The sequence below is a fragment of the Aplysia californica genome, unplaced genomic scaffold (genome assembly GCF_000002075.1).
Source record: "Aplysia californica isolate F4 #8 unplaced genomic scaffold, AplCal3.0 scaffold00085, whole genome shotgun sequence".
Taxonomy (NCBI): domain Eukaryota; kingdom Metazoa; phylum Mollusca; class Gastropoda; order Aplysiida; family Aplysiidae; genus Aplysia; species Aplysia californica.
The window spans coordinates 1,652,676-1,663,870 of record NW_004797355.1 but is presented as its reverse complement, the minus strand read 5'-3'; the positions used below and the strand labels follow the sequence as shown (position 1 = coordinate 1,663,870).

General features: G+C 38.6%; 2 protein-coding genes across 2 annotated transcripts in view; both read right to left on the bottom strand.

Annotated features, from left to right (window-relative positions):
- The window catches only part of LOC101860730 (lipase member I), an 18,292-nt gene extending 17,978 nt beyond the window's left edge, over positions 1-314 (bottom strand). Inside the window, exon 1 of the mRNA XM_005094592.3 lies at positions 124-314. Coding sequence (XP_005094649.1) covers positions 124-217 — 94 coding nt within the window. The 5' untranslated portion in view covers positions 218-314. The remainder of the gene's footprint in view (positions 1-123) is intronic.
- A 5,558-nt stretch (positions 315-5,872) lies between these two features.
- The window catches only part of LOC101863172 (pancreatic lipase-related protein 2-like), a 10,629-nt gene continuing 5,306 nt past the window's right edge, over positions 5,873-11,195 (bottom strand). The window contains exons 5-10 of the mRNA XM_013080418.2: positions 10,724-10,870; positions 9,455-9,554; positions 8,531-8,647; positions 7,937-8,050; positions 6,957-7,031; positions 5,873-5,988 (exon numbers count right to left, since the gene is read on the bottom strand). Coding sequence (XP_012935872.2) covers positions 5,873-5,988; positions 6,957-7,031; positions 7,937-8,050; positions 8,531-8,647; positions 9,455-9,554; positions 10,724-10,870 — 669 coding nt within the window. The remainder of the gene's footprint in view (positions 5,989-6,956; positions 7,032-7,936; positions 8,051-8,530; positions 8,648-9,454; positions 9,555-10,723; positions 10,871-11,195) is intronic.

Sequence of the window (11,195 nt, the reverse complement as noted above, 5' to 3'; positions counted from 1 at the left end):
ACCCCCACCCCCCTATTGGTCTTTTAGACAAAGGTCCCTCGTTACGGAAGTCCTTCTTGGAAGTTCTTCCAGTAGTGGTCTTTTTAGGAACTTGTTCTCTACGACATTAGATTTAGTACTTACGGCCTGACCTAGGGCAGTCCATAAAATTCGGAGAAGCTGTGGAGGAGGCTCCGAACATAAGAAAAACACACGCAAACACTGCTAGTTGAGACATGTTCCATTCAGCGCCAACAGACGACGACAGAAAGAATCCAGATCTTGTACAAATTACTTGTACTTTTATCGAGTTCGGATTAATACTATTTTGCAAAACGTGAAAAGCGAGAATCGTTGTGTGTGTGTGTGTGTGTGTGTGTGTGTGTGTGTGTGTGTGTGTGTCTGTGTGTGAGAACATTGACCTGACAAGCGAGTCAACGGGTGTGTTCCGAAGAAAAGCTGTTTACATGGATTACACAGAACTCATGCTTGTCCAAGACCATGTCAATTTGCAACATGCCTTTTAAATGACCCCACGTTTTTATCATTTTATGTCTGCATATTGTAGACCAAGGCCCCCTGTGCATAAATGCTGAATATATTTATTACCATTATTGGCTACTGATATGTGTGGTAAAGCGCATCAAAGTTTATACATCATAGAAACTCTTTATATAAATGCCATGCAGCATTATGTAATTCACTTTTACGTTTTATATTTGGTCGCTTTTAAGCACAATAGGGCTATCCCGAAAAGTGCTGTTTTGAGAAAATCGAAGGTAAAGTTTTTGCCCCTTGTTCAATTTCTTTAAAAGACAAGGAGAGTTTTCACTATAACCAAACAAATACACACACCAATGAAACAAACTTCTCCTATAGGTATGGCAATGCCCACTTTTGGTGTAGGTCTAGATTTCTGGATATCCTGAAATCTGGGTTAGCCCACTTGTCCTTAAAAGAGACCATTTTCATCCTCTGTTGCCATTTAGCGTCCAGAAGAGATGCAGTTTTCTATGGAAGGCCAACTCTGCAGCTCAGAAACGTGGCTTTCTTGACTCCCTCAATCCATCTTTTGCGTGGTTTACCTCTTTCTTTGTAGCTTAGAAACTCGGTGTCATACGCTCTCGAGGCTGGCTGATCAGGTAGCATTCGTAACTGGTGGCCATACGATTTTATTCTTTTGTTTTCCAAGAAATACACGCGGGACTCCGTGCCAACATATTATGTTCTTACTTCATCATTGTTCTGTCTGTTTCCTTTTGTTTTTGATGTTTAGGAACTAGCAGAGACACTTCACCTCGCTCACAGCAATGTTTGCTGTTATGAGTTTTACTTAACGTCCAGGTTTAACATTGATAGTATAAATAAGCATTGAATTGATAAGCTGTCTCTTTATATCCGATGAAAAGATTGAATGAAAAAGGAGGGGTGCATCCTGTGGAGTGCAGATGATGTCTTTTTGAGGTTTTATTTTTATTTCTCAGTCATTGTACCAATTTTCTATTTAAAGATACAGCCAAGATATTAAAATTTAATTACCAAACAGCTTTATTTGGGAACAATTGTTTGCATTAAATCATTTATTATACTTTTTTTTTTAAACAACTAGCCCTTTTCATCTTCTCTACATGTTCATGGCGGTATGTTCTAACCGCACAACTTGTTTCTTGAAATATTTTTTTTTCAGCATGAAACTAAACTTTTTCATCTAAATGAGGAGAGAAGAAGACGTAAGAGCCAGCCCAACGTGCTTTCATTGTTCGTAGTATTTATAATGAGCATTAACGTATCGTTTATATTCAGCACTCGCAGATCGACCTTGGCAATGTTTTAGCAACAACAACAACAAGAACAACAACAAGAACAACAACAACAAGAACAACAACAACAACAACAACAACAACAACAACAACAACAACAACAACAACAACAAAACAACAACAACAAATTGGTTTCCACCTAAAGTATCTAGATGTTGTCAATGTATCTTAAGTATGTGGGTGGTTAGCGGATAGGCCTACTCTGTTGTGGTTGGTTCCGTCTTCTGTATCAAACATCTATACGGGGGGGGGGGGGGGGGGGGGCTCTCCGGGCCCAAAAAAAGGTGTTGGCCTCTCATTCAAAGGTCCCGGGTTCGATTCCGGGTAGCGACCAAAAAAATTTCTTCTCTAAAATTGTCTCCTTTCACATCCTTTCCTGATCTCTAGCAATGTTCTGTTGTCTGCTTTCATTTCCACTTTCTGCCCCCACCCCCTCACCTCCTTTGCCCCCTCCTCTGGGCTCCTGACTCTTTCTGCAGCCTTTCTACTGCTACTCCTTGGCTCCTCCTAACTGCTGTCTTTCTGCCACACCCCTGATCTTCTGGTAGGAAAGATCTACACCTAGCCTTCTCGGACAAGGGCGAAAAATCTCGGAGGGCCCGTGTGCAAGTTGCGCACGTTAAAGATCCCTTGGTGGTCTAAAATCGATAAGAGTAGGCTTCGGCCGCCACCCGGGCAAAATTCAAAATTTCCTACCAACGAAAAAGTATTAGGTGTGTCCCGCGCGCTCATATGACCTTATGCAGTTGCGAGCGCCGTAAAACCCTATACTAAACAAACAAACAAACAAAACATCTATCAACTTGATCTCTCCTCCTCCTTTCTTGTTTGTTACTCTCGTGTAACACCTGTAACCTTCGGCACTTATCTGACAATATTGTGTTGTAAGGTTGCAAGAGATCAAAACTCTTATTAAAACAAAAAACATATAAAAAAAAGTATTGAGTATGTTATGAAATAGTAAGTTTTTACGGGAATCAGACGGCATAGTGCTGCGACATGAAACATAATATTGTCTAACAGATCAGCACCAATAAGAGCTTCTTCGTCTTTTTCAATGTTTAAGATTATCCTGTCCTCCAGGGAGCATCTCAATTGGGAGTGATGTCCCCGAAATCTCCATACCGCCTTCCCCTCTAAAGACATAACTAGGAAAACGACATTTCTTGGGTCTTCCTTACCAGAAATCCCGGCTTTTGAGTCCCAACATTTGATCAAAGACTCGCTGCTTTCTCAGCTGTGGCGTAGATTTTTTTTTTCATTTGGGGGATGGGGGGGGGGGTGGGGTGGAGGGGGGGGCTGCACCAGAAGGCTATCTGGCTTATTAGTTAATCAAATTTTATCAAATTTCACACATATAATAAACATAGTAAGGAGTTTTAAAATCCACAATCAAATTTGTAAAAAAAGTTTCGTTTTCATGGTTAGGGCGGCTATATTGGATTTTACTGACATGTCTTACGTAATGAATACCGCACTTATTTTTCATGGAAATAGATTTTTCTTTTGCATGCGTATTAGCAAGCATTAGATCTACAAATTCGTATGCTGAATTTTTCCTAAACCAATTAGAAGATTTTTCAATGAATTTATTCCTGAGGTAGTATTCAAGTTTGCCAAAAAATCCGTGAAAATCCACACCCAAGACACTGGCAACAAAAATCTATTCAGTATTACATCTTTTCTTCATTCTGTAATAGTTTCATGAAGATTGGAGGGAAAATGGTGGAGTTATTTTTTAAAAGTATACAGAAAAACCGCGTTTTGGGAAAATGGGTGATTAAGAAAAACATAATATTGACTGTATGAGGAAATTAAGGTGACAAACATGCCCGGCTGGGAAGAAATAAGTCTTTAGGGGGATCTAAAACTATGAAATAGTTGTAAGAGAGGATGAAGAAACTAAATAATATGCCTATAACTAAAAATCCATAATTTTCAGCCGAATGGGAACTTTTGAGGTGTAGCCCCCCCCCCCCCCCTGCCTCCTTAAAGAAACGTCTTTTGGCAAGCTTTTCGGCAGTACAAATACTGGTAACATCGACCTGATCTCGCTTGCCTTGATTATCAGAGATAAAGGGAATGCGAACAAAATTATTCTTGATAACAACGGACCCAGTGACAAACAAGGAAAACGTCCGAAAACCAAAGAGAGCTAGAAATAGATTCCCTACTAGGCTTATTGGACGTCCATTTGAACACTGGAATGCTATTTTAGGATAAAAATATGATTCCCCTCCACTTGCAGTTTGAAATTACGTTTTGGTAAAAATAAAAATATTGTTTCTTTGTCGTTGCAGTTGAAGTTGCAAAGTGACAAGTAAGGTGGATCCCCCGAGGACGAAAGGCCTTTTCCTGTCTTGCAATCGGCGGTCCTAACGATATTATATCAGTAGTAAAGTACGCAAGACTATGACTTTCCCGATCTGACCTTTATCATGACAAGGCTCACAACATAGTAAAAGTAAAGTTGTTCCCGCATCCGATACGGACATTGGGGATTGCCTTGTTAGTAAGACAGCTTCCTGGGCCTTTGGCAAATTGTGGTATGTGGCCAGTTCCTTTCCACGCCGCCTTTACTTCCCGAACTCGAAGTCAGGTACCCATTACTGCTGGGTGGGCAGGAGGTGGCGAAAAAATCAGTGTCCGAACCGAGGCTCGAACCCGGACTTTCCGTAACAAAAATCTACAGTAAAACAAGAAAGAAAAGCCAAAACAGTTTTCTTAAATTCTTTTCTCCTTTTATTCATATATCATTGTTCATTGTCCAAGTGAGAGAATGAGTACGGTGAAATCAACAACAAAAATCAGATCAACCAATTAACACAGAAAAAATAGAGAAAAACGCTGTGATCAATCCCTGGGTGCATAATTGTATTACCTGTGCTATAAGAAAGAAAAAGACAAATACATTATTTTATTCTCAGAGGAAGCATTCTATCGCACGTTATTAAAAGAAAATCGCTTCAATTTTCATTCTTTGAAATATGCTGCAATTATGTCATTCTTTAAATACAAATTACTAGGCATTAAGTCAAAAGTATAGAAATCAGACCACCAACTTTCCCGACTCTCAATATTCTAGCTTTCCCGGCGCTAAAAAGAGCAAACTCTGTGCCGCAAGCTTGCTTGTCTTGACTCCTGAATAACGATTTTGGGAACATGTTTTAGAATTTAGTGCCGTTGTTGAAACTAATTAATAAGCTGTTTTCTTAGATAACTTTATATGATGTAACATGGATAAAAACTCCACCTGCAAGACATTGATTTCTTCTTCTCGTTTGCTAGGGGCTTACAGTGTTTTTTTTACATCCACCATCTTACCCCCCCTCCTAATAAAAAAAAAAGATAGAAAAAAAAGAGACCAAGAAAAAAAAGCCCAGAAAACAAAAACAACTACAAGAACAAGAAACACACAAAACAAAATCATATACAAGGAACCGACCCCTTGATTGAATCAAAGCAAGAGGACACACACCCTCTTTCACCTCCTCTCCAACCTCTCCCTCCTCTCTGAAAGTCAACTCTCTGAAAATCAACTGCACAATCCATTCAAGTAGACGTCAACACTAATTAATTAATCACATCGCCAAGTCCTCACTTACTTCTTCTCGGTGTGGGTTATTTTGCTGAGAACATATGTGAGACAGCGTGGTGGAATCAGGCTCTCGTCAAAATAATCAAAGTGAAGAAACTTTCATTTTTCCGCAGGTTTGTGAATGTTTATCAAATTTTTGTTTTTTAGCTCAACACCTTTCATTCCCATTAGAGAACTCATTTCTGTTTGGATTTTTCTGAAAAACGTTGATTAAAGGCACAAAAAATGTAAATTTTCAGTTACCACGGATTTTTAAGCTAAGGAAATAAGTAATCTTTGGCGGCCATTTTTTCACTAATTTTACCTCTGAAAACAGGTGACCCCCACCTCCTTCTTTCTCAAATATCTCGACTTGTCAAGAAAAATGGATATTTTTTAATCCAAATAAAGACAAAAGAACAAGCTTTAAGATGATACCAATAACTCTACATGCCCAAAACCGTGCTGCCTCACATATTGCAAACACTTATTCAGCCTACATTAGCGTATTGACGCAGTAAGGTTCCTGTCCTGTAGTGGTCACTTGCAGATCGCCTTCACACACGGGCCCTGCATCGAATCCCATCAAACAGCCCACAGCACAAAGGGTGTCTTTGAGTTTGAGATACAGAGAAACCCTTCGTTATCATGACAGTCAAAATAGTGATGAGGTAAAAGCTAAAGTCAGAACGATAAGAAAAGATAACATAAGGTACATCTTCACTGTCCGGATTATCCCACAGGTTTGGTGTTTCACCCCTTACACACATACACACATACACACACACACACACACACACACACACACATTACACGATGGTTAATGAGGCAGGAGTTCAATGGATGATGGTAAAAATGGCCTACTACATTTTTCCTTTTTACAAATTAGAAGCCTAGGTCGTTTACTTTTGATTTATTTATTTATCTATTTTAAGTAAACAAGGGACGGTGGTTGTCCAAAAAATGGAACAAGGAAAGAGCGCAAAGTAATAGCCGCTGAACGCTCACGTTCCTGAAGACGAAACAGGTAATTGCCAGCTTAAGGTGCCCCTCTTTATAGGTTGGTACGTTTTCTTTAGTCCATGATTTAATTCGTTTAAAATTAACAATTTTGTTAAGAAAGTTTGAGACGGATTTAAAAAATTCATTTCCTGTGGTCATGTTATAAATATGGCAATGGTAAAAAGTTAAAAAGAGCACTTTCAACTGTTATTAATTGTGGGCAACTTTAAAAATGGTTACTCGATTTTATTGAGTTATTTACCCCCTTTTCTACCACTCAGCCTACAGAACAATGTTATATTATATCTCTGAACAGAAATAAAATATAACATTTGAACACCCGTGGCATTCGATCTCTCCCCCCCCCCTCTCCTTATCACACGTGTTGGTCAAGAGCATAAGGAATTATTTTTCTCCCCTCCCCCCTTTTTTTATCACACATGGTGGTCAAGACATGAAACATCCCCCCCCCCCCCTCCCCCTCCTTTTTTTTCTTCTCCACTCCATCCTATCCTTTTGCTATGGACTCTTTTCGAACATTTGCGATCTTGTTAGTAAGCAGATGGAATGTTACGTACCATCTATCTGGAACTGGCAGTCATTCACAGAGTTGATGAATAATGTCACAGAACGACGGTGGCTGCAGAAAAACTCTGTACAGAGATAACAAAATTCATAATTTGAATGATATCAATCGGTTCTTTGATTTCAATTAGCGTCAGTATGATCCGTCATTAAACAAAACAGGCCCACGGACTCGCAACTGCAAGATTGTGGGTTCGAATCCCGTTATGGTCCAGACGTTTTGTCCTTGAGAAAGGCACTTTACATTAATTTTCCTCACTTCATCCAGGTAGGAATTGGTACCCGCCTGTAGACAGGGAAAGATCTTGTCAGTTTATTAGTGAGATTTAATCATAAGTCTACAAAACTAAAGAACTTAGTCAGTGCAACAAGGTATCTCCACGGTTCATAAAGGGTTTTTCCTTGCAATATCCTTCAATCAATCGTGCAGATTATCCAGTACGATATAATTCTTTGGTATCTTTGTATTCTTTGTAATGTAAATACTTATTGGTTTCTTTGTTTGATTACGTGTTTTACGACGCTACCGACACAAATTGGGAATAGTAAGCGTCAGAAACATATTGTCTACAAACAGACTTTCTGATTATAAACTAAAAGAACAGACACACATTAAAAAATCTATTAGAATATTATGTTCAAAAAGTTCTAACGTGTTGATGTTCTATACAGTTGTATATACCAAAGGTTAATTCTTTGTTTTCTTTTCTGAATTTTGTTTTGTTTTGGTTCTTGTTTTCGTTTTCGGTTTTTTTTTCCTCTTTTTTTGTACAGGGAAAAATGGGGGATGGGGGAGTTGTATAACCAATTTCCTTTTCAAGTCAACAGTATTTAACAGATCATTGATGTAGGTAAAAATTAAATTCTCTGTCTTTAGATTCAGCACATTCTATTAAAATGCACGGAACAGCAAAACATTAGAAAGTCATAAATTATTTTACTGCATGCGACACAAAAAAGAATGAAAACTTACCCGCTAGATCGACAACATACAAGAGGTTCAGGGGGCTAGGGGGACATTCTGGCTGGTCTTCTCCTCCGTTCACGTAGAAGTCTGCACTGCCGGCTGACTTGGGGAATCCGAATCCTTTTCTCAGTGGGAAATAAAAGTTGGAATTCTGAAGGTTTGCGTACATATTAAAATGTGTTGTGTTGGGGTGGGGGACGCGGCCTTACTATGGGGGAAAATAGGAGACTAGAGTAGTCGCACAGACACAAATAGAGTTATATGAGATCACAGTCTTCTTATTACACTATTTAGATAAATAATATGAATATGGTCATATTAAAGAGAGTTGATGAATGTGTGTTAGTGTGTGTGTGTGTGAGTGTGTGTGTGCTCTCTCTCTCTCTCTCTCTCTCTCTCTCTCTCTCTCTCTCTCTCTCTCTCTCTCTCTCTCTCTCTCTCTCTCTCTCTCTCTCTCGGTTTCTCTCTCAAACGCACAAACACACACACACACACACACACACACACACACACACACACACACACACACACACACACACACACACACACACTCACTTACACACAAACAATCTCCTCAGTATAATAAAATTCGTTTCTCACCTCCCTGAATGACAGGTGCGGCATTAGTGTGTATAATGTCGACAAAATCGCCGTCAGCCTTGTCCAAATACACGGTGTCCTTGAACTGCCAGAAAGCCAATCCGGCAGGATCCAAGCCTGGAAAAAATTGATAATGCCAATGGGCAAGCCCAAACAGTTCGTAAAATATAGTATTTTGGCAAGCGGTAAGCTCTTTATTTGCTCCATATATAGCGAGTTATACCTGAATCGGTGGTTGGAAGAAACAGCTGCCATCCTGCCTCTGCAAACTCACCCCACCCCTTCTTTTTTAAAAATTGTATTTGGTTTACTTATTTATTTATTTATTTATTTATTTATTTTATTTATTTATTTATTTATGTTATCTATTTGCTTTCCTTTTTTTTCTTTCTTTATTCTTTTTTTTTTGGGGGGGGGGGCGTTACTTGTTTCATGTTAAATACCTTATTCGTATCAGTCTCTGTCTATTAGAATGCACGCAAGTAAATACATATTGTATTTCAACACTAACAGGAAACACGAACAGAATAATATAAACCACATGGTACTGATCAGGTTTATTTGTTATTATTTCATCTGAAAATAGTTGCGACTTTCAAATGTGTATCTGTTCATACATTACCATCTTACAAAAATATAGAGGCCGTTGAAGGTAGGTCTCTTGGCTTGGAGTAAGAATTCAAGCAGGACGTGAAAATACATAGAATGAATGCTGAAGTAAAGAATGCAGAAATGATGCACTAAAGCAGTTGCTACACAATATGTTAATGTGCGTTTGACAAGTCCGGTGGGTATGTGCAGTCACTACAGGCATTGTAACTACAGCTGGTGAGGTGTGAGGCTATCCATTTCCCCTGCACTCTAACATGTGGAAGAAATTATATTTAATGACAAATTAATTTAGAAATCTTCAAATGCGCTCACCAGTAATTCTTCCAACATTGGCACCAGTCAAGCGCCGAAACTCCACACCGGCATAACCCATGACGTGAGATCCGAGGCTGTGTCCGATCAAATGGAATTTCTGGAACAATGGAGAGACTGAGGAAGTTAGTTCTTGGCGGTGCTGCAAGAGAGTAACAAACATCTCCCCTCCTTTTTTTTCGTGTTTGTTACTCTCTTGTAACACCTCTAATCTTCGGCGCTTATATGACCTTCTTGTGTTGCAAGTGCCGTAAAACTGTTACTAAAACTAAACTAGAAAAGGACTAGTTGCTTCCTGAACAAACCCGGACTGAGAGGGGTGCAATGATTCATAGGATATGCAGAAATGTTCGTTATGAAAAGCTCTCTACACGGGGATTGAACTCGGGTCTAATGTGCGCGACTGCGAGGGGTCCTGTTGCTAAACTATATGTAGACGCTGGTCATACAACACTAAAAATAATAACTTCAACAACAACAATAATAATAATAATAACAATAATAATAATAATAATAATAATAATAATAATAATAATAATAATAATAATAATAATAATAATAATAATAATAATAACAATAATAATAATAATAATAATAATAATAATAATAATAATAATAATAATAATAATAGTAATAATAATAATAATAATAATGATAATAATAATAATAATAATAATAATAATAATAATAATAATAATAATAATAATAATAATTAGCATTTATGATATGAGGCTCTATTCCCATACGAGTCTAAGCTCTGAGCGCTTTACATCGATGACATGATCACTGAGCGTAGAAGGCCTACTTTATACACATTATCAAGAAAACCACATAAAAAAGAACGTTCTCAACCATGCATTATTTATATTATGACTCACGCAGAGACAGGAGTGTAAAGCAAGATCTACAAACACACTGCAACTAAAATTTAAACAATAAATAAGCTTTTAGTAATCGCTTAAACGTATGAGCATATTTGTATGTTGTGTGTTTTGTTCTCTGATCAGATCCTAGGGTAAGGCGTTCCAAATTTTAGGGCTTAATAATGACAAACTTCTCTCACCAAAATATCTTAAATTTTATTCCAGGGTTTCTAAATTTTGTTGCGTCTGTTGATGACTGTACCTGACAAGATGTTACATACGGTGTTAAAAGCTCAGACAGATATGATGGAGCATTGTTGTTAAGATATTTTAAACCGATTGCAGATTTATTTTTTTCTAAATGAGTTGTACCGAGATGAGGAAAAGGAGCTCATGATGCACTTACATCGGGTGTGGATCCCGCACTTTCATGAAGGTCCTGGAGCAGACGTCCTATCATGGCACCCACTGACCTGCTGTTTGCGGCCGCCTGGAGGTACTCGTAGTTGTCCACGGCGTCTTCATAGTCAACAGCGATCACGTTCATCCTCTCCTGTGAAGTACCAGTGGACCAGTGATGAGTGTGTTTGTGTGTGTGTGTGTATGTGTGAGTGTGTGTGTGTGTGTGTGTGTGTGTGTGTGTATGTGTGTGTGTGTGTGTGTGTGTGTGTGAACCGGTGGACACCTATGCTCGTACACATTCGCTAGGTGCAGCACGGCTTAGATTTAAAGAGAAGAGACAAACAATAACTTTCATTAGGATGGTGGGTTCAAGAATAAAAGCTGCTCCAGGTCTTGGTTACAGCATGACATAGATTAAAAGAGGAGAGACCTACAATGACGTTCGTAAAGATGGTGGGCTCAAGATCTAAAATTGC